Here is a 21,624-nt window from a genome sequence, read left to right on the forward strand (position 1 = left end):
CCCTCAGGCGGAGCTGTTTTCGCTGTCCGGAGCAGGAGCTCCGTGAGGAGCCGGGTGCGGGGTGACACGGCCTCGCCCGCCCGGCCCTCACAGGATGGCGGCCCCCAGCCCGGCCCTCACACCGCGGGTGTGAACGGGACCCCCAAATCCGGCAAGTGCGGTCGGGTATCGCCGTCAGAGCCGGGCACGGGGGTGAGGGAAAAGCGCCACGGGGCTCCTCAGCCCCTCGTCCTCTCCTCAGCCCCTCGCTCTCCCCTCAGCCCCTCGTCCTCTCCTCAGCCCCTCGCTCTGTCCTCAGCCCCTCGTCCTCTCCTCAGCCCCTCGCTCTCCCCTCAGCCCCTCGTCCTCTCCTCAGCCCCTCGCTCTCCCCTCAGCCCCTCGCCCTGCTCTCAGCCCCTCGCCCTGCTCTCAGCCCCTCGCCCTGTCCTCAGCCCCTCGCTCTGCCCTCAGCCCCTCGCCCTCTCCTCAGCCCTTCGCCCTGCCCTCAGCCCCTCGCTCTCCCCTCAGCCCCTCGCTCTCTCCTCAGCCCCTCGCCCCCTCACCATGGCTGCCAGCCCCATGCCCCCGCCGGTCCCCGGCGGTCACTCCGGTGTCACCGGTCACTCGGCGTGTCCATCTGTCCCCCCTCGCTGTCCCTGCCGGAGCCCAGGCGGTGCCAGGGCCGCCCCCCAAGGGAAGCACGGTCTCCCCCCGCCGGGCTGGCCCCAGTTGGGTTTCACACGTGACGGTCACGTCAAGCAGAAATATTTCCCTGCTAACGTGTCTGGAAAACTTTCTGCGGGAGATGAGGGTGGAAGGAGGGAGGGGGACACCCGATCCTTGGGGGACAAAGGTGCCCTGGCCCTGTGCCTGGTCACGGGGACGAGGACAAGGACATGCTCCCGGGTTTGGCTCCCTGGGGGGAACAGGGACTCCCCATTCCACCCATTCCTCCCTCCCTGTGGTAAAGGACCCATGCAACATCACGTAAACAAAGTGACTTTTATTTAAAAAAACAAACCACACCGAGGGGAAAAAAAAAAAACAACCCAAACCAAAACAAACAACCCCCCAAGCAAACATATACAGCAAGGCCACAGACAGTGTCAACGTCATTGGTAATAGTGTTACCTCAGAGAGAACACCAGAGGAAGGGTTAAAAGGATATTCTATAAAAATTGGCATAATTTAAAAAAAAAAAAAAAAAAAAAAAAAAAAAAAAAAAAAGGGCTCCCATTAAAGGAATTACAAAGTCAACGATGGCCTGGAAACCCAGGAATATTAAGTCAACACCTCTTCCTCCTGGAAGTCCTAACAGTTATTACCAACAGTAGGTGGAAACTTTAATTTGCTCCCAAGGTGGCAAAGCACTAAGTTTCCTCTTTTAAGATCTTAAAAAGATCTGAACTAATTTGCAACTACCAGTCCATTAACTGGGAGATATTGATGAAAAAACCTTTGCTGCTGCCATCAGCAAGTACCCCCAGGTCCTTGGTCAGCACAGCTCACCTGTCATCCAGGTGATTACACACACAGGAAGAACCTAAAACCTTTTTATTTCCTTGTCTAAATGCCAAAAAAAATTTCAAAAGCATTACCAAGGATCTTGGTCACAGCCTCCCTGTGACTGTTGGGAGGATTTATCCCAAAATCTTGAGATCATGGATACACCGATCAACACTCCTGACCATGTATTTTCTTTACAGCCTCGAGAAGTCACTTTTGTAAGAAATCTGTGGCAAAAAGCTAAAACCAAAAGCCTTTTCCCCTCCCATGGAGTCATCTCCCTTCCCCCTAAACAGGAAAACTGGATTTGCATGAGGAGGCAGCAGGGCATGTACAAAAGCTGAGCAGCTCAGTAAGAACTGACATCCTTTCACCAGAATCTGAAATAAATTCCCATTGCCACAATGACCACAAATCAATACAAAACTCTGGTGTTTGGGGTCTTTTTTTTTTTTTTTTGCTTCAAACCAAGCTAAGATCTGTTCCAGCAGCAGAGCTGTCCATCAGACACTCCAACATGCTCTTGGAAAATCAACATTTAAAACAAAAAAATAACCATCTCTGAAAGTTTGGTCATTGATCAATACCCAAAGAACAATCCTCAGGTCAGCAGGAATTTGAAATGAAGTTTGAATCACAAGTGCCCCAACCCCTGACCCAGGGGCTGCTCCCAGGCCTCAGCCCCAGCTCAGAGTGCTTTCCAGTCTATGGGCTTCTTCCCAGATTTCTTGAGGAGTTCGTTTGTCTTGGAGAAGTGCCGGCAGCCAAAAAACCCTCTGTTGACAGAGAGGGGTGAGGGATGAACCGTCTGCAGGACGTGGTGACGCTTCTGGGAACGGCAGAGGAAAGCACTTGTTAGATTGGCAGGGTTGTGGCTGTTCCTGCTCCAGGGCAGGTGATTTACCCCCCATTCCTCCTCCTCCTGCTCCAGGGCAGCTGTGATCTCCCCTTACACCTGGCTCCTGCTCCAGCCTGAGACCCAAAGAACCAGCCACAAGGATCAAGACTTCTGTCCCACTAAGCAAAGACATAAATGCCCTGGCATTTCCCAACTGCTGTCATCCCCCCAGCAGATTTCATATTGATTCATGAGCCCTTAACTAGGAAAAACAGCTCTGTCCTTGTGAGACACTGCTGACAACAGGAGCTTACACTTGCTCCACTTCTCTTGCTTAATTCTGGCAAAGGCTAAGCTGGAGCAGAAGCAAAACTCGATTTGAGAGTTCAGGCAGAGAAAATTCCCAGTTCCGTAAGGGAAGTGCCCTCTAGTGTCCACCAAACTGAGGGAAAACCCACGGCAGAGGGAAGGGCTGAGGAAAAGGAGGTGTACCCTGTCGATGGAGCTGCCTTTCCTCTGGGCATAGGCTCCCCAGAGCATGAAGACAACCCCGTGCAGGTTCTTGTTGAGCCAGGACACCACAGCATCCGTGAACTGCTCCCAGCCCCTCTCCTTGTGGGATGTGGCCTGGTGAGCCCGAACCGTGAGCACCGCGTTGAGCAGGAGCACTCCTGGCAAACAAAGCACATCCAGAGGCTGAAACAAGGGTTAATCCATCCCTGCACTGCCCCAAGGCCAGGCTGGATGGAGCTCAGAGCAACCTGGACCTAGTGGAAGGTGTCCCTTGGATAAACTTCACGCTTCTTTCCAACCCAAACCATTCTGGGATTCTGGGATTCAACCTGCATTTTTTCCTGTTGCTGAAGTAAAATTTAATTTTAAGGTGCTCAGAAGTGATTTGCTCTCCCACATGTGGATTATTTCCAGCCACAGGGCTGTTTTTCAGATAAGATTCTTCTCTGCTCCACAGAGGGCACGTCACTGAGCGTCTCTGAGCTCACCTTGCTTGGCCCAGCCCGTCAGGTCCCCATGCCCAGGGTGGGTGAAGCCCTCAATGTCCTCAGACAGCTCCTTGTAAATATTTTCCAAACTGCAAACCAAACCAGAAGCAGATTATTAATACGACAAGAGCAAGCAACACCACTTATTGCTCTAAGCAGGCAAGAAAAGCATTGGTTTTAATCTTATTATTGAAGCTAATAAGCCATTTGCAGAGGCAGGGCAGCAAGGACTCTGTGTGTCTGCCTGGAAGCTTTAATGAGACTGGAAATGAAAATTTACATCCAGAATATCACCAAAAATACACAGAATTACCCTTCCAGGTGATGCACAATCCAAATATAAATAGTTGCAAGCCACATAAGTTTTCTGGCTCCTAGTCCTGAGCACCACAGAGCTGCAAATAATTAAAGAACAAAAGGGATTTTGCAAATTTTCATACCTGGGGGGAGGTGGAACAGGCTTCTGGACACTGAAACAGAGCCCATGAGCTTGCTTAGGTCCATGGTATGGATCTTGTCCCAAAATGACAACTTTTACCTGAAAGCAGACTTTGGTTAACACTGAATTGTAATCAGTATTATTACCCAGAGAGTGGGGGGGGGAGGAAAGGCTTATAAATAAGCTTTATTGTAAAACAGAGACAAAAATGTGCCACACACCAACCCCTCCAAGAAACTGAAGTTAAATCTCAGATATCTCATTGCTAAAGAGCACAGACCCCACCTAACACTAAGGATTATCATCCCTACAGCTTTGCTGCCAAAATAATGAATATAACCAATAGAATTTAGTGCAGAAGACCAACATTTTCACAGTCACAAAAAAAAACCTTGTTATTTTCCAAGTAGGTTTCATCCCGTTTCAGCTTTATGCTACACCTGCTGTGATATTTTTGACAGGTTTTATTGCAAATTACATTACCTTAGTCTGTCTTTTTTCCCTTTCATTATAGTCCTTTACTGGTTCATTAAAAGAACAAGAGACAGACGTTCAAGATCAAAAAACTATGAACTAGGTTAAGCTGATAACACCAGAAAAAAGATCAAAAGGATCAGAGGAAGCTCTGTGGTTTGTGAGGGTAATAAAACAATAAAATCACGGTTTGGTATCAGACATGAAAGGGAAGGCTGGATTTATGAGGCAGGTGAGCCAAACAACATCATCCACATCCCAGGGGATCCACGTTTAAGGGACCAAACACTGCGGGAACGTGTCTGTGCACCCGCCCTGCACCTTCACTGTGTTAAACTCCCCGGAGCAGCTGAGAGACGCCCACATCTACTCACATCCCAGATGTCGCACATCTGCGTCCAGGTGAAGACCTGCTCGGGGGGCGGATACACCGTGTAGCGCTTCCTCTCCTCGGCCACGAACGCCATCAGCTGCGGGGACAGTGAGGCCTCAGCGGGGGCTGCGGGGCCGCAGCGGCCGCTCGGGGCGGGGTGGGGGGATCGGGGAATGCTGCTCACCTCCACGAAGTAGGGCTTGGAGAACTCCCCGGCCAGCTGCCGCTGCCAGCTCTCGCCGAAGCCCGGGGGCACGTTCCGCTCCGCCAGCCGCTGCCGCGCCGCCTCCTTGTTCTTGCGGATGCGCTCCTGCTGCTCCGCGCTCAGCGCCAGGCTCGCCTCATCGCCGGCTCCCTTCGCCTTCTTGGCGGCGCTGACCTGCAAACAGCGGGCTGGGGAGCGGCAGGCGCGGAGGATGCGGGAGCGCAGCCCGAGGGCGGGGAGCAGCGCGGCCACGGCGGGACGGGCCATGGCGGAACGAACTCCGGCCGCGGCGGAACGGGTCAGGCCCCGCCCGAGGGGCGGCCCCGCCGCACGCGGCGGTTTCGCGGCAAAACACAACGCGCGCCCCCATTGGTCGCTGCGCCGCGCGGGCCCCGCCCACGGACGCGGGCACAAAAAGCCCGCTCGCTATTGGACAGCGGGAAAAACGCACGCTTCTCCCCATTGGCTCGCCGCGGCATGCGGGGAGGATTCCACCTAGCAACAGTGACATACCGGAGGGTCTCAGCGCCCATTGGGCGGCAGCGGAGCGTGGCCGCTCGATTGGCAGCTCAGCGACGCGTGGAGCCGCGCGGGAGTTTGGCGACAGTGCCCCCCCCCCAATTCCCCTCAGAAAAAGGCGCCAGTGTCCCCAGGCCCCATCCCGCACACACAGAAGGATACAAGCCCGTGCTGCCACCAGACCCCTCTCCTCCCTCCCCTCTCCCCTTCCCCAGAGCCGCGGGCTCCCTCAGCCCCCCGATCGCTACCTCGGAATCGCCGCCCGGCTCCGGGGAGCGGCTGCGCTTCTTGGCCGGCACGGGGCTGAAGAAGGAGTGCAGCGTCCTCTGCCCGATCATGGCTGCGGCGGAGCGGGGCAGGCAGCGAGTGAAGCCGGGGCGAGTGAGAGGCTGCAGCAGAGCAGAACGGGCGAGAGATGGGGGGCGGGACTGGTATTTTGCGCCAAAACCGCGCGCGTGCGCTGCGGGGCGTGGCCAGCCGGGGAGGGGGCGGGGCTCCGTGCGCCGCCATCCCCGACGCGCGCTCCCGTTTCCCGCGGGATCGCGCCTCCCGCTCCGCCCGGGCCTCGCTCCCGGCGCCGGGTGCGCCCATGGACGCGTTCGTGGTTAAAGTGCCCCGCGGGCAGGCGGGGGATGGCGGCGGCGGCGGGAAGAGGCCGCGGCTGGAGGAGCCCGGCCCGGGGCGGCCGCCGCCGCGGGAGATCCGCGCCGAGGGGCTCAACTGTGATTACCGCATCCTCTTCGGCAAGGCCGAGGCGGACGAGATCTTCCAGGAGCTGGAGAAGGAGGTGGAGTATTTCGAAGGTATATTCCTGCCCTCTGAGGGTGCCGGAGCACGGGCTGTTCAGGGAGGCTCCGGAGGCCTCCCAAAGGCCTGGAGAGTGCCCTTGGAGACCCTGCTTGGGCAGGAGAGTGGCCTGGATGACCCCCACTGGTCCCTTCCAACCTCAGCCCTTCTATGTCCAGCTCTGTTCCGCTCCATATCCCCGTTACCCCTTCCCAGTGAAGCATTTCCCAGCCCAGCCCACCCGGGCTGTTCCCAGAGCTATTCCCAGTGCTTGCAGGCGCTGGGAGATGTCTGCAGCCGCCTGGTGTTTGCACAGCGCGGCCCTGAGCAGCCAGGAACACAGGTCTGACCCCGCAGGGCCGGTTTGCTGAGCTGGAAGTGTTTGTCGAGGGATAATCCTGGAGTGGTGACTGAAATTGATGGGGCTGCTGCTCCTGTTTGTCCCATTCGGTGGGGGGAACAAGAGAGTGTCCAGCTTTGCTGGGACACAAACCCTGGGAACAGGGATGACAGCTTTTGGGTTGACATGAGCACCCTCATTCCCGTTTGGAGATTCCCAGAAGCTGCAGATCCAGGAGAATATTGGATGTGCAGAGACAATACAGACCCAGGTTTGATCCTTCCCCTGTGTTGTTTAAACAGAAGACTTGACAAAACTGCACGTCTTTGGCACGTGGCACAAGATTCCCAGGAGGAAGGTCACCTACGGAGACCCTGGCTTGTCCTACACTTACTCGGGTGTCACATTCCACCCTAAGCCGTGGATCCCGGTGCTGACCCGGATCCGGGAGCGTGTCACCGCAGAGACAGGGCACACCTTTAACCTTGTCCTCATCAACAGGTACAGCCCCTGCACCAGCAGCTTTTTCTTCCAAATGAAACCAGAAAAACCACCCACAAAAGCTTGTGCAGCATTTGAGTTGATTCGGTTTAATTGGGAAATAAATACATCATATCATATCATATATCATATCATATATCATATCATGTCGTAGTATATTGTAGTATATTATATTATATTGTAGTATATTATGTTGTAGTGTAGTATAGTATATTGTAATATAGTATATATTATATTATATTGTAGTATAGTATATGTTATTGTTATTGTTATTATAGTATAGTATGTTATATATGTTATTATGTTATATATTATCTGTTGTGTTAGTATATGTTATAGTATGTTATATATAATATTATATATTATATATTATATATATTATATATACTATATGTCATATAGTATGTTATATATATTGTTATGTTACATTACATTATATTATCTATTACATTCCATTATATATATATTACACTACATTAATTACATTCTATTACATGTAAGTAATTGATGGCAGCAATTAAGAGAGCTGTGTGCCCAGGTACAAGGACGGCCTGGATCACATCGGGGAGCACCGGGACGACGAGAAGGAGCTGGTTCCCCACAGCCCCATCGCCTCCGTGTCCTTCGGAGCCTGCCGGGATTTCGTGTTCCGGCACCGGGATCACCGGGGGAAAGGAGGGCTGCCAGGCACGGGCAGGATCACCCTGCAGCTGGCCCACGGCAGCCTGCTCCTCATGAAACACCCCACCAACCTCTACTGGTACCACAGCCTGCCCCCACGCAGGAGGGTGCTGGCCCCCAGGGTCAACCTCACCTTCAGGAAAATCCTGCCCAGGGCCAAGCAGGGAAACGTTCAGCCATCGGGGCCTTTGGGATCTGAGAAATGAAGTTTCAGTTCCTGCTGGAACTGTGTGGATTCCCCTGTGGTGATCCAAGGGATTGGAGGAGGAAATGGACACGAGAGGTTTGGTAATTTTGCTGCTAAAGCCTGTGGCCACTGATCTCCATGGCAAGGTTTTTTTCCTCTGGGAATTGTTGCTCTGGGCCTGTTGGTCCCTGTTTTTGCTGGTTGTTACCCTTATTTTGCTCAAGAAGTTTGTTCTGAGGTGATCTTTATCTAAGCAGTGTTCCAAGAAGATGAAAACGCTGCATACCCTGGAGGCAGCAGTTTATAAACACTGTGAGCCACAAGCTGTGATCGGTTAAAGCTGATACTCTACGGGTGACACTTTTCTGAGCTCTGGTTTGCTTGGTTTTTTGGGTTTTTTTTAATTAAAATAAAGCAAAGATGAGCCTGACATGAGGTGTGAGGACAGGAGTGCAGTGTGGCTGGATAAGTGATTCACTGTGACTCCTGTCTGCTTGAATTCCTCTGCTCCTGGGGGAAGCTGCTCTTGCAGGAGGAAGCACAAGATTTTTCCTCCCTCAGGTCCTTTGTACAAAATAACAGGCAGCAAAAAATGCCCTTTTTTTGTCCCATTTCCACTGGGTTGTCCCATTTCCACTGGAAGGCTGTCACTCTGAGAGTGTGTTTTCCTAAATAATTATCCCTAGGAATCCCATCCTGAAAATCCATCCCTGAAAGCCATCACCTCCCACGCCCACAGGAAATCCTGCTGAAAATGAGGGAATCCTGTCCAGTCCCCAAGAGATCTTGAGACATCAAAAAATGGTGAGTTCTGAGTGAGAATGGGAACTAAATCCTGTGTAACCTGGTTACAGCCCCTGGAATTAATGCTGGGCTCTGGCCTTCAGTGGTGGATCCATTATTCCTGTGGAATTAAGGGCTGTGCAGACAACTGGGAGTTGGTACTTCCCACCCTCTGCCACTCTGCGATGCTCTGTGGAGCCTGAAGAGCTGCAGAAAATCCTTCTTATGCAGAGCTTGTGAAGTGCTGTTTCAACCCCTTTTGGCTCCCAGCTTGCTGTTTGTTTCAAGACATCCCCACACTGATTTTTCTACCAAGTTTGTTCTTTTATTGCTACTGTACAGTTACAAAAATACCCTGAAGTGAAAAAAAAAAAAAAAAAAGCAACTTCAAACAGCAGTGCAGTGCTTGGACTGGAACAAACATTTTTAAATTAACACACAAAATAAGACAAGAATAATCCAAACACAGAGATGTCATCTTGGAGCTCTTAATTCTTTACAATTTATTAACATCATCTCCGCCATGGCAGCTTGGGAGGGATGAGTGCCAGCATTTGAGCCTTGTGGCTGCACAGAGGGGAGGTTTGGCTGGAAAACACAGAGCTCTGTGACCTCTGGAAAGACAGATCCCAGTGACCTCCAAAGGGGAGGTTTGGCTGGCAAACACACAGCCCTGGGACCTCCAAAGGGGAGGGTTGGCTCCCAAACACCTGCACAAATTCCAATGATCTCCACAGGTGTGACTGGCTGGAAAACAAATCCCAGGGACCTCCAAAGGGGAGGATGAGCTCCCAAAGCCCTGCACAGATCTGATGCTCACAGGGGGCTGGGAGGATCTGGCACAGCTCAGGGCCAGGACTGAGGTGCTGGGATTTGTTCCCTTCCTCACCTAAGGGTTAAGCCAAGCCCATCCACTCCTCCCCACCAGGCAAAGCCAGGAAAAAAGGCTCAACCCTCCCCTTGATAGCCCTTGAGGGAGATCCAGAGTCAATCCACAGCCCAGGGAAAACAGCTCTTGGCAAAAGAAAACCTGCTGGCTGTGCAGGAAGAGGTGACTTTGTCCCAGCTGCCAGATTTCACATTTCAGTCCATAGTGTGCGTGTCCCCTGCCCCTCCTCCAGCACAACGAAGCCAAGGGGCTGCTCAGCTGAACTCCCAAATCCAGGAAAAAAACCCCCAAGCAGAGCACTGAGCATGGATAATGCAGGACAGCCACTGCTGGCACTGGAAATGGTTTCAGTTCTGAGGTGCAGGGGCAGATCTGCTGGAGGGAGATGTTGGGGTGATGGTTTTAGATGGCTCCCAGTGGGGAGGGCTGGCTCCTTCTCCAGCTCTGTCAGCTCTCCCTTCAACGGCCAGGGCAAATTTTTGGCATTTTGCATCCTTCAAGGTATTTTTTTTTTGCTTGTTTTCTTGGTTTTCTATAACTTTAAAACAGGTTAAAACCAAGCTACTGTGCGTGCAGCACAGCCAGGATCCAAGTCCCAGCCCAGCAGTGGATTTATCAATATTTATGCATTATGAGCATTACCTGGGCCAGGAATTGTGCTCCAGACTCTGGAATGATGAGTTGTGTAAAGAATTTTGCATATCCACCCATGTTACCACTCCTGCTTTGGCTGGTTTGGAGCCTCTCCTGAGGAAGTGTGAACACCCCCGAGCTTTGGGCAGCACTATGAATTCATGAGGTACAAAGTTGCCCTAAAAAAACCTATTTAAGACAGCTGTTATTTGAAAACTTCACACTGAAAAACAAAAAAGCTTGTTTGATGAGGGATTTTTCTCCTCCAAGCTTACAAGGACAGAAGAAAGCTAAAAACAATCTACATATTGTATTCCTGGTCATTTAAAAGCAGGTTTTTAAAGGAGGATTTTTGCTGCTTCTCCTTCTGTATTTTGGGATTTTTTCTTTTTATTTTTTTTTTCACATCAAACAATCCAGAGCAGCAGAAATCCCCTTATTTCTATTTACAGGGCAGCCTGGAGCTGATGCAGGATTCCCAGATTTCTTCATGGGACCAGTAAGTGCCCATCAATCCTGCTCTGTTGTTTGTATTTAATTTTACAAGGCCAGGAGCTGCTCTACAGCTCAGCTGCAAGCCAGGAGCATGGATCCCAATGCTGGGAACAGCAGATTCCAGCAATAAAATGGGAAGGGCAAGTCTAGAATAGTTACAGCAGCTTGGAAATCACAGCATTAAAAGTTAAAATTTTTGATGCTACAAAACCACTGGATTCAACAGTGCTGAAGGAAATGACAACACTGAGCACTAGCAAACACCTCCATGTGCTGATTCCAGCTATATTCCAAAGGTATGGAGCAATAAATTAAGGTTTCAGCTCTTAATAGATACAAAATTATCTCCTGGATAAAGCGATTTAAATCAGGAGAAGGAGTTTATAAAGAAGTAAAGCAGGAGGAAAATCGTGTGAACGGGGAAATCTTTTGGACCAGGGCTGTTTGTGGAGATGCCTTTAGTTGACAGGTCAGGAGAAATGTGATTCCATGGGTTCATCCCGTGGTTGTGAGGCATTCCCAGGATACAAGTGGGCATGCAGAGGGCTGGGCCAGTGGCAATGCAGCTGTTCAGGGAAGCTCAAGGCACTTTGTGTCTTAAATCATTGCCTTTGCCAACAGCAGCTTCCCATCGCCCCCTCCCAGGGCTCCCCACTGGGAAACACTGGGAATAGAGCCTTGGGACAAATCCGTGCCTGACAGACAAAGGCCTCTCAACACATCGGGGCTGGGTGTTGGAACAGCTCCGGGAAGTTTGGTACAAAACACAATTCCCAGGCATTGCCATGGGGAAAGGAACCTGGAGGGGCTGGTGCATAATGGAGAGGTGCCAGGGGAGGGATTGGGATGGGCTCTTCAACAGCAGCTTGACATCAACCCTTTCCAGAGCTCCCCCTTGGGGAATGAAACGTGTGGGATAAAAGCATCTCCCTGGGGAAAAGTGCCGTGTCAGGACATGGGACAGAGCCTCGGGACAAGGCAGGAAAACGCTTCTCAACACACACCCGGGGCTGGGGATGATCCGAGGGCTCCAGGGATTCTGCAGGGATGCTCCGAGGGGGCTCAGGATGATCCACGGGCTCCAGGAATGCTCCAAGGGATGCTCCGAGGGAGCTCTAGGGACGCTCCAGGGGCAGGGGATGCTCCGAGGGCTCCGGGGATGATCCCAGCACTCCCAGCTCAGTGCTGGGCCGGGCTCTGGGGCTGGGCCCGGCCGTGCACTCTCTCATAGAACAGCAGGTAGGCACTGGCAGCCAGCACCTCGTGCAGGCTGGCCCTGCGCACGGATTCATCCGAGATCCAGAGCCACTGGCTGCCGCGGGCGCCCGGAGCGCGCCGGAAGGTGACAAAGTGTCCCGAGTGCATGTCCCCGTGGTGAACCACCACGGCCATCAGGCGGTACAGGTACAGCGGGGCCCTGCAGGGACACACAGACCCAACAGAGCAGCTACAGTTCCTGCCTGCAGCAAGGGTGTGGCTCCCTGGGACACAAAGACACCAGAGCAGCCACAATTCCTGCCTGGAGCAAGGCTGTGTGTCCCTGGGATACACACAGACACCAGAGCAGCCACAGTTCCCACCTGGAGCAAGGGTGTGACTCCCTGGGACACAAAGACACCAGAGCAGCCACAATTCGTGCCTGGAGCAAGGCTGTGGCTCCCTGGGATACACACAGACACACCAGAGCAGCCACAATTCCTGCCTGGAGCAAGGCTGTGGCTCCCTGAGGGGAATTGAGGTGGAGGGTTGTGTGGAGTGGTCCTGATCTAGTGGAAGGTGTGTCCCTTGCCCATGGCGAGTGGTGGGATGGGATGATCTCCAAGTTGCCTTCCAAGCCAAACCATTCTGTGATCCAAATCCCTTTTTCCTGCTGCTCCATCAGGAATTTGAGGGGATTTGGGGGAGTCTCTGGAGGAGTTGGGGGTGTCTGATGGGAGTTTGGAGGGTCCTGGGGAGGCTCTGAGAGGGGTCTCAGGACCGTTTTGGGAAGACACCAAAGGCACACGAGGGGATTTGGGGGAGTCCTAAGGGGCTTTCTAAGTTCCCTACCAACCCAAACCATTCTGGAATTCTATGGAAAAGGATTATCAGCAGAAGCCCCAAGGGTGATTTACCAAGTGGAATCATGGCAGGTGCAACTTGAAATCAAAGACATCTTGAGAAAAAAAAAATCTATGGATTTCTTACAACCATTTGGAAAAGAAGGAAAAGAAGGGCTAGAGGAAACCAGCAGCAATGGGATTATGGCTGTTCATGAGGATTTTACTGCTCCATGAACCAGAAGAAGGAGATTTTGAGTTTTGCTTGTAACTTGCCCTACTACTCCTTTTCCCAGGATTAAAAATCACCCAAGAGACAAGGACAGGAGCTGGGACAAAGGTTACCTGCTGTGACTGGGCAGCCTCAGGACAAGGACAGAAGAAAGGGAAAGAATTTGAAGGACAGAAATGAAGAGAGAGGGTAAAAATCTCAAACTTACCTGCACTCAGGGAATGCAGCAAGTGGGAAAGTTCCTGGGGACATTAAAAATGAGGAAGAGGAGGAAGAGGAGGCACCATTCATGAAGAGAGGTCTGGTACCAGCTGGTTGTTCTGCATCTGTCAGAGGAAGGAAAAATTCAGGGATTTAACTTTAACGCTGTTGCTGAGAACAGCAGCCCTGCTCCTGCATCATGGGATATGAAGGTATTGGATTGATTTTAATATCCAAAGGCAATGGATATTTTATTCAAATTCATTTCACATGACAAATATGGAAATGCCCATGTGTCCAAAATCCCAATTAAAGGAATATTGAGCTGCCTAAGGACAGACCTCCTACAGCTGGATTTTCCAAGTGTTTTGGAAGAATTCACCATTCCCAGCTTTCCTTCTCTGCTTTTCCTGAAGCCCTGGAAGAGATCCCTAACAAGGAAAACCTTTGGACATCCCAAGCTCAACACACCTTTGGATATAAAATATGTGAATTCAGTGCTATGTTTTGTAATTATTTTTTTTAAATATATTTAGTAGGCTCAAAATGAAATGATCCAAACTGAACTGCAAATTTGGGAATGGCAAAGGGATTTCTGTCCTCTTTGCAGACCCCCACATCAAGATACTGTTCATGGCTTGATCCTGCAGAGAAAGTTTGATCCCTGAAATGCAGAAAGAGCAGAACTGTTTTATTGGCAAAGGAGGTACCTGAAGGTTTCCCTGCTCTCCCATCCTTTACTCCAGGGGTTGTCTCCTCAGAGCTTTCCTGGCTGAGCTGCTCCTGGTTGGATTTGGGGCCAGGAACTCGATATTTGTAGATGTCCATGACCAGGAACTCATTGAACTGGACGTGTTCGTGTCTCTTCAGGGGAGTGCCTTGGTTTGACCAGCTCAGCCTCTGCAGGTGGATGCACAAACACTGGGGCAGCTTCAGGAACGAGTTCAGGAAAGGAGAATCCACGTTTTTCATGGAAAAAAACACAGGTGGTAAGTCCAGGGAATAAGGAAATATATTTCCCTTATCTCTGTGTAAGCTCAGTGGCAACAGTGTCCCCCAAAATGTGACGATTATTCTTGTGAGATTCCTGACATTGCCTAATCCCCAATAATTAATGGCTTTGCACAGGGGAAAAACCAAAACCATTAGGAGTTATAAAGAGCTGAAATTGCTGAATAGCAGAACATTCACATCCTTTAAGTGTTTAATGTTTGATGTTTTGCTGAGTTGAGGCCTCAGTGCCCACAAATATTTGCCAGTTGAGTTTACTTTGAAAAGTAAAATATTTGTGGTCTAATAGCAAGAAATGGACACAACCAGCTCAAAGAGAGAAGTCACTGTGGGACAGGATTTAGGAGTTTTTGAGGGGTTTTTTTTTACCTCACCTTTCCTAATTTTAGTTGCTTAACAAACGTAGTTCTCTGGTTTTCTATGCTCTGTCCATTCAGAATTCCTTCTGCCTGGATCTGGAATGAAAAGGGGAAAAAAAATGAAGGCACCTGCAGATAGGAGCAATTAATTGTCTGGTTTATGCTCAGTGCATTAATCACACCTAGGAATGTGATTAATCACTTTAAAATCACCAGAATTCCTAAAGGATCCAAATTCTAAACCAAATTCAAGCAGAAATGAGCATTTAGAGAACTCCATTCACTCAGAACTGCCTCCCTTCTGTTGATTTTTAAACAATTCCAGAGCAACAATACCCAGGTGATACCTGGCAACTACAGAATAAAACATTTGTAGATTTTTAACAGCAGTACTAAGTGAAACCTCAAATATTCTGTGAGGTAAGAACTCCTTGTTAAATATCTGAAATCCCCCAAATCCTGAAGAAAAAGGAGGTGGCAAGTGAAGCCAGGATTGTGTCAGCAGGCTCAAAACTGAGTGGGGAGGTGACAGGAATAAAAGTGACAGGAATTAAAGTGACAGGAATCAAAGGGGACCTACTTTGGTGCAGTTGTCACACACAACATCCTTCACAGACTCTGAGGAGATGAAGTGATGGAGGCAGTGGTCCAATGTCATGGGACGACCCTGAGTGCCAAGAAAAGCCAAAATTATTTGCAGGAATTTTAGGGTGCATTCAACTAGGTTTTGGGAAAGGATTTTTAATGATTTCTTCCACAGAAAAACTACAGAACTGCAGATTTATTTAATGAAAGAACTGACTAAATGACTTTGGGTGATCAGGTAACTGTGGGGATTCTCCTTTAGCCTGGATTAAACATGGAAAATTTTGCAGCCTTTTGATAACAGCAGCAGTGACTCCCTGTGTGAGCCCTTCAGTGGGGCTTTAAACCACACATTCCTGTCCTGCTCCTATTTATCTCTCATTCCAGCACTTCAGGGGTCACTTTATGCTCTCTGCCCCCATCCATAGGAGAAATCCAGCTTTTAATTGAATTTAAGCTTCCTTCCTACCCTTCCTCACATCCTGCCCTGCCAAGGAGTGGATAAAACAAAACACAAGGAGCAGAAGATGTGTCCAAACGCCAATCCTGGCTGTCCAGGAGGGCACTCTGCAAGTAGGAATCACAATTTCCAGGAGTAGCAGTGGAAAGAAATCACTACCAGACATGAAATAACAAACTCTTACAGTCCAAAAAGAGCCTACAGATGTTGCCCCAAAAATCCAAAATGTTCTGTCACTGGAAATTTGTCAGAAGCAGAAAGAAATAAAAACAATTCCCAGTTGAAATCAGCTGCTGGAAAAGGATGGATGGGGTAAGGTGTGAGGGGAATCCCAGCTGAAGGTCATCTTCCCAGGATGGGAAGCAGCCCTTGGGATATGATCTGGGCTCTTCAAATTCCACAGGAAAGACCAAATTCTCCAAATTCCACCAGGAGAAACAGAAAGCTCTGGTGGCATCACCAAGTTCTGTTTGCTGGACTCATGAGAACCTCGCACCACCCGTTGGGGAGAAGGTCCTGCAGCAGCACAGGATTGTAAAAGGGCAGGAAAATCAAACCCTAAAGTAGCTCTGAATGTCCTGTGCAGCTGAGAAAGGCCCTGGGAAGGGCAGGATGGGTCAGGGAGCAGTGGGATACTCACCCACACAGCTGCTGGAATGCTCAGGGAGAGGCTGTCGAAGGTGTCGAACCTCACAGGGCTCTGCAAGAGAACATTCCAGAGCCAGGACTGATCTCAGTGATGCCTTAAGTTTCAGTTTTTGTATTTTCCAGATTCTGTACTGCATTGGTATATAACTCTGAACTTCATTCAGAGTGTTAGCAAGATCTCCTCACAGTTTGGTTAAACAAAACTTTTCCAGCCCCAGAACCAAGGACACTGCTGCAGCTTCAGGCCCAAAAAGTACAAACAGCAAATTGAGGAGAGCAAGCTGGAAGGATGGGACTTCATTACCTGAAGCTATAATTGGACAACTAATTAACCCAAATATGTAAACTGACCACAATTTATAGAAATGTGAAAACTCATGAGCCCTGGTCCATCTTGGGTGTAGCCTTGGCCAGGCTCTTGTACTGCCCAAGACCTTTTTTAATAAATACCCACTTTATTCCTTTAACACTGGCTACCCTCTGTTCTGGGCAGCCTCTCAGGGCATCATCAGTCCCCAAAAAATCCAACCCAACTCTCCCAAGATGACCTGTGCCCCGTGCTGTCCATAATTCCCTGGTGGAACAGGATCCAAACCCCCTCAGTTTCCTAATTGTGCCAAGGAACACCAGGAATGTTCTGCTCAGTCTTCTCCTGCTCTTTCCAGTTTGTTTCCAATGTTTTGAGAAATGAAATACAAATGTTCTCTTGGTTTGAGCTATAAATGAGGTTTATTTTTTGGTTTTGGGTTTGGTTTTTTTCCCTTTATCCAGGTTATCTTCATTTCCATACTTGAGATAACTGGACTTTAAAGTGCCTTTGCAAAATGTGCTGAATGAGCAGCGAGTCCTGAACTCACCCATGTGAGTGGATTTTCAGGCAGTATTGTTAATTAATTAATTGTTCATTCAAAAATAGAATAAAACATCCATTATTCTGTTTGGTGAGGCAGCTGTTACCCCCAAAAGGTGCATCACATGAATTTTTTTTTTAGTCTGTTCAGGGATAAATCCTTGTTCATCACCAAGAGATCAGCACTCTGAGTGTTGGATATCCCTTCTCACATGACACAGATATTAATAATAATAATAAAAACATCTCTATTTCCACACCTGGTGCTCACAGTGTTTGCAGACCATGTTGCTGGTCAGCCTTCCATGGAAAGGGTGCTGAGATTTCCAGTGGTTGGACACAGGGGGAAGAGATCCTGCAACACAAAACTTGTCCATGGATTTTCCATCCATCCATCCATCACTCCAATCCCACCCTTTTGCCCTGCAGTAACAAAATTAATGCCTCCAAAGCACATTTTTGTCCCAGTGATTAATAATTAATGGAGGTTTATTTATATTTTTTTTGATTTCTATTTCAGTTCAGTACAAAGATCAGTTAATATGATCCCCTTAATAAACAAAACTACCCTATGAATATTCAGAATATCCAGGAGGAATAAAATCCTACCTCTTGTCCTGCAGCTTATTTGCTTTTGGGTTATTTCTGGTTGCTACAGAAAGAGATAAAAACACTTGATTAACAACAACAGCAACATAGAAAAGATGTAGCAATTTAATACATGAAGAATTGAATGTGTCCCTATTTCATCCCTAACTGGCTTTTCTGGCATTAGAAAAATTGTGGGAGTCTCAGAGGCTCTTTATATTTGTAAAACAACAACAACAAAAAAAAAAACTGGTACAAAACAAATTTATGATTGACAATTGCTTGTAAAAGGAGCCATTAATCTGCAGAACTCTGTCTCAGAACACTAAAACAGAAGATTTTGTCTCTTTTTTCAGTCTATATTTTAGGCAAACCTTTTTTTTTTTCCATCTGCATCAAGTTTATCAGCAAGCTGGAGGATAAGATCAATTTTACCTCCAGAAAACTCTTCCAGAAATGCCCTTTTGGCAGTTTTCAACCCTTTTTCAGGTAGGAACTACAGATCAGAGTTAACTAACTTAAATCCCTACATCCCATTGATTCAGGGATGCAAAAGCCCTCAGCCAAGCAGGAGCACTGGAAATTCAAAGGTATTTTCTTTGAAAAACCTGAGAATTCTTTAAATTTAACTTATTGACGAGTTCCTACCAAAGGATTAAAGAACAGCTTCCAAATATCCTAAACAGACACTTTCTACTTGGGAATCTGGGCAGATTCCAGGAATCTGTGCTAAGGGAAAAAGTGGGATCACCTCCAGGGAATGCACATCAAAGAGATGGGTCACACGGGGCTGCCGATCCCGTTCGTCCTCCAGGGAAGAGGTCAGGACATGGAACAGCTCATGGGCATCCTGAAAATGGAGACAGAACCAACAGACATCAAAATAACCCTCCAGGAGGGCTGGAATCCCACAGGGATGTGAGCAAAAATTACAGCTCAGAGCCCAGATTTATATTATATTTTTTATATTTGTATTTATGTTCGTATTTGTATTTACACTTATAAATATTCAAACATTACTATTAAATGTATATAGAAATAGATACTTATATAAACATTTCTATTTATACTTTAACATTTATCTTAAATTTATATATAAATATATAAATTTTATATATTTATATATAGTTTGTATATAATTTATATATATAATTTATATATATAATTTATATATTTATATAAATTATATATATTTATATGTTTATATAAGTAAACATTTCTATTTATACTTTAACATTCTATTAAATTTATATATAAATATATATTTATATTTATATATAAATAAACATTTCTATTTATACTTTAACATAAATACACAGCAAATATAAACATAATATACAATCAAACAGCTAAATAACTGTATTAAATATTTTATTATAGTAATAGTTGTGTCAATATTGAATATATTTTGTTGGGCCCAAAAGCTTCCTAACAGTACTCAAGGCATTCTGGGCCATATAAACTCACAAGGAACTAAAACACTTGGGAGAAAAAAAAAAACCAAAAAAACTGCCAAGTGAATTCCCAGCTCCCTGTTTTCCCCAATTTCGAGGGAAGCATAATTGACATCTATCCCTGGAAATCAGGAATATATTTTAGGAGTGGGATAATTGATGGAGTGCACTGGAAATACTGACAAGAATTGCAAATAATTCAGATTTCTGGAAAGATTGGAAATCTGGAGTGCATCCCTGGGAGCAGAGCACAGATCCTTTATCCATAGGGAAATCAGGGCTGGATCTGTTCTGGTTTAATATTCCTGGCCCTGTTGGTAATGACAAGGTTTGGAAGCAGCCAGGAATTCCCTGAAAGCTCCATTCTCAACCTGTGGATGTTTTCCAGCACTTTTTTGGAAGCAGAATTCAGGTCTGACAGCTCCAGCTCTGGGAAATCCCAGTCCAAGGGGATTTTCCCAGATTCCTGCACTCACCTGCTCCTCAAAGGAGGAGATCTGCCACCTGTTCATCCTCAGCACGTCCAGCAGGCAGCTGGCATCCAGGACATCATCCTCTGTCACCTCCTGGCAGGATAAAGCTGGAGAAGGGAATGCAGGAGTGTCAGGAGGAGCCAAAAATGGGTAAAAATCAGTGTTTGACAGGGTTAAAGCACCACCAGCCTCACACCACTGCCACAGGAACAACCCCAGGCAAAACTTCCAAGGGAATTCCTTTAAAAACAACCCTGGGAGGGAAGCCAGGACATCACTTGAGGGTGTCAGAGATGAATTTAGCCCAGAAATTAATCACCTTAAATCTTTAATATTTTTATCTGAAACCTCGCAAAGTGTGGTTGAATAGTCCCAGATTTTTGGGAAAATAGTAAGCTTGGGTAAAAACAAACAAACCTTAAATAATTTGCTACTAATTTTTTTAATAGAATTCTAGATTTCTTGAATTCTATGGAATTCAACCCTTTTGTGAAAGGTGGTTGAGCTTTGGTCATGGAGTTGAAAATCAGAGAGCGAAATAAAACAGGGAATTCAAACCCCATGAGCTTCCTTCCTTGGGTAAAGAGGCTAAAAACAAACACATTTCTCCTCAAATATTTTATCTTTGGTTTGCCACAACAGGAAAACATCTCAGTACCTCTGAGGAGCTGCAGCAAAGTCATTGACAGGCATTGCTGATGGTCCTGGGATTTCCCCTGCTCTGTCCTGTACTGTGCCGTGAACTCCTCCAGCCACCTGATGAAGGAGGGGCAGGAGGACAAGCCCTGGAGCAGGGAATTCATGAAACACGTGTTCCCCAGGTTCAGGAGACCCGGGACAAGCCCTGCAAAGAGAATTGCAAGAGTTTACACCACGAAATCCAGGGGAAACATCCCGGTTTTCAGTAGGAATGCTGTGTGAGATGGTGTAATTACAGAAAAAAAACGGAGCTCAGCTTTCATTTTGGGGTATTTCAGTTGATTTTTTGCTCTTTCACAGAATCCCAGGTTTGGAAGGGATCTTGGAAATCACCCCTAGCCATGGGCAGGGACACCTTCCACTATCCAAAGCTGCCCCAAGCCCTGTCCAACCTGGCTTTGGACACTTCCAGGGATGTGGCAGACCCCAAGATGCTGTTGCCAGAGCCTCCCCACCCTCCCAGCGAAGAATTCCTCCCCAAAATCCCACCCAACCCTCCCACAGGTGCTTTCGCAGCTGTTTAGGCCAGCTGGAAAACCGGGATAAAGCCCATGCCGGGGTTAAATAAAGCCCATGCCGGGGTTAAATAAAGCCCATGCCGGGGTTAAATAAAGCCCATGCCCGTTAAATAAAGCCCATGCTGGGCTTGTTGCCGGTACCTCTCCGGCGCCGTTTCCTGCCGGTGATGGGGCCCCACAGCACGTAAATCCCGGCCGCCAGCGCCGCCGCCGCTCCCCCCAGCACCCCCCAGCTCCGCATGGCTCGGTGCCTGCAACGGGAAAAGCGGGAACCGAGGGAAGGAGCTGCGGGAACCGAGGGAAGGAGCTGCGGGAACCGAGGGAAGGAGCTGCGGGAACCGAGGGAAGGAGCTGCGGCGAGAGGCAGAGCCCGCAGCCCGCCGGCCTTCCCCGGCAGCGCAGAGGGAAAGGGAGAAAGGGGACGGGGATATGGGAAAAGGGGGAAATGGAGGAGGAAAACGGCAAGGGGAAAGGGGTGAAGGGGAGAAGGGAAAGGAGGAAACGAAGAGGAAAGGGGAAATGAAGAAAGTGAGGGAAGAAGGGAAAGGAAGAAAGGAAGCGCTCGGCCGAGGGTTCGCCCCGACCTACGCGAGCCCCCACACCCGCCCTCCCCTCAGATCCGGCCTCCTCCCGGCTCGTCCCGAGCCTCTTCCCGCTCCATCCCGACCCTGTCCCGTCACAGCCGAGCCCTCCCCTCGGACCTGGCCCCCTCCCCCGCCCGCAGCAGCCGCCGCACCGGCCCGTCCGCCAGCATAGCCGCGCCGGAACGCGGGCGCGCGGCCGGGCTGCGCCGGGGGGACGGCAAGAGCGCGCGGACCGGCCGGGATACGGCACCGGAAGTGGCGCGGGGGGACCGGTTATCGCGGGGACCGGGCACG

At 48.8% G+C, this 21,624-nt stretch overlaps 3 protein-coding genes across 5 annotated transcripts; 1 reads left to right on the top strand and 2 right to left on the bottom strand.

Moving 5' to 3' along the window:
* Positions 1 to 1,040: 1,040 nt before the first annotated feature.
* On the bottom strand, positions 1,041 to 5,725 carry UNG (uracil DNA glycosylase). 2 transcript variants are annotated; one of them, XM_066331567.1, is made up of 7 exons: positions 5,583 to 5,725; positions 4,795 to 4,989; positions 4,612 to 4,707; positions 3,765 to 3,862; positions 3,325 to 3,413; positions 2,816 to 2,994; positions 1,041 to 2,314 (listed from the first exon to the last, which is right to left on the bottom strand). In XM_066331567.1, the coding sequence occupies exons 1-7, from the start codon at positions 5,670 to 5,672 to the stop codon at positions 2,174 to 2,176; spliced, it is 888 nt and encodes a 295-aa protein (XP_066187664.1). In that variant the 5' UTR covers positions 5,673 to 5,725; the 3' UTR covers positions 1,041 to 2,173. The 2 variants fall into 2 exon arrangements, with proteins under 2 accessions (XP_066187664.1, XP_066187663.1); XM_066331566.1 differs by lacking the exon at positions 5,583 to 5,725 and having other exon boundaries at positions 4,795 to 5,094.
* A 106-nt stretch (positions 5,726 to 5,831) lies between these two features.
* ALKBH2 (alkB homolog 2, alpha-ketoglutarate dependent dioxygenase) lies at positions 5,832 to 8,259 on the top strand. Its single transcript, XM_066331568.1, has 3 exons — positions 5,832 to 6,137; positions 6,763 to 6,961; positions 7,500 to 8,259. Exons 1-3 carry the CDS (start codon positions 5,924 to 5,926, stop codon positions 7,846 to 7,848), a joined length of 762 nt encoding a protein of 253 aa, XP_066187665.1. The 5' UTR covers positions 5,832 to 5,923; the 3' UTR covers positions 7,849 to 8,259.
* An 832-nt stretch (positions 8,260 to 9,091) lies between these two features.
* On the bottom strand, positions 9,092 to 21,584 carry USP30 (ubiquitin specific peptidase 30). 2 transcript variants are annotated; one of them, XM_066331563.1, is made up of 13 exons: positions 21,448 to 21,584; positions 20,888 to 20,997; positions 20,188 to 20,373; positions 19,533 to 19,636; positions 18,354 to 18,452; positions 17,624 to 17,666; positions 17,275 to 17,369; positions 16,157 to 16,216; positions 15,052 to 15,138; positions 14,487 to 14,567; positions 13,812 to 14,031; positions 13,109 to 13,226; positions 9,092 to 12,046 (listed from the first exon to the last, which is right to left on the bottom strand). In XM_066331563.1, exons 1-13 carry the CDS (start codon positions 21,498 to 21,500, stop codon positions 11,809 to 11,811), a joined length of 1,494 nt encoding a protein of 497 aa, XP_066187660.1. In that variant the 5' UTR covers positions 21,501 to 21,584; the 3' UTR covers positions 9,092 to 11,808. The 2 variants fall into 2 exon arrangements, with proteins under 2 accessions (XP_066187660.1, XP_066187661.1); XM_066331564.1 differs by having other exon boundaries at positions 21,483 to 21,581.
* Positions 21,585 to 21,624: the final 40 nt, after the last annotated feature.

The sequence above is a fragment of the Sylvia atricapilla genome, chromosome 17 (assembly GCF_009819655.1).
Source record: "Sylvia atricapilla isolate bSylAtr1 chromosome 17, bSylAtr1.pri, whole genome shotgun sequence".
In the NCBI taxonomy this organism is placed as follows: domain Eukaryota; kingdom Metazoa; phylum Chordata; class Aves; order Passeriformes; family Sylviidae; genus Sylvia; species Sylvia atricapilla.

Coding starts and splice junctions, on each gene's coding strand:
- UNG (XM_066331566.1), bottom strand. CDS start 5,082: ATGGCCCGTCCCGCCGTGGCCGCGCTGCTCCCCGCCCTCGGGCTGCGC. Junction 4,708..4,794: donor CCAAGCCCTACTTCGTGGAG/GTGAGCAGCATT, acceptor CTGTCCCCGCAG/CTGATGGCGTTCGTGGCCGA. Junction 3,414..3,764: donor CCTGTTCCACCTCCCCCCAG/GTATGAAAATTT, acceptor TTTGGTTTGCAG/TTTGGAAAATATTTACAAGG.
- ALKBH2 (XM_066331568.1), top strand. CDS start 5,924: ATGGACGCGTTCGTGGTTAAAGTGCCCCGCGGGCAGGCGGGGGATGGC. Junction 6,138..6,762: donor GGAGGTGGAGTATTTCGAAG/GTATATTCCTGC, acceptor TTGTTTAAACAG/AAGACTTGACAAAACTGCAC. Junction 6,962..7,499: donor AACCTTGTCCTCATCAACAG/GTACAGCCCCTG, acceptor CTGTGTGCCCAG/GTACAAGGACGGCCTGGATC.
- USP30 (XM_066331563.1), bottom strand. CDS start 21,500: ATGCTGGCGGACGGGCCGGTGCGGCGGCTGCTGCGGGCGGGGGAGGGG. Junction 20,998..21,447: donor CGGGCGGGGGAGGGGGCCAG/GTCCGAGGGGAG, acceptor TTCCCGTTGCAG/GCACCGAGCCATGCGGAGCT. Junction 14,568..15,051: donor TGTGTGACAACTGCACCAAA/GTAGGTCCCCTT, acceptor TTTTCATTCCAG/ATCCAGGCAGAAGGAATTCT.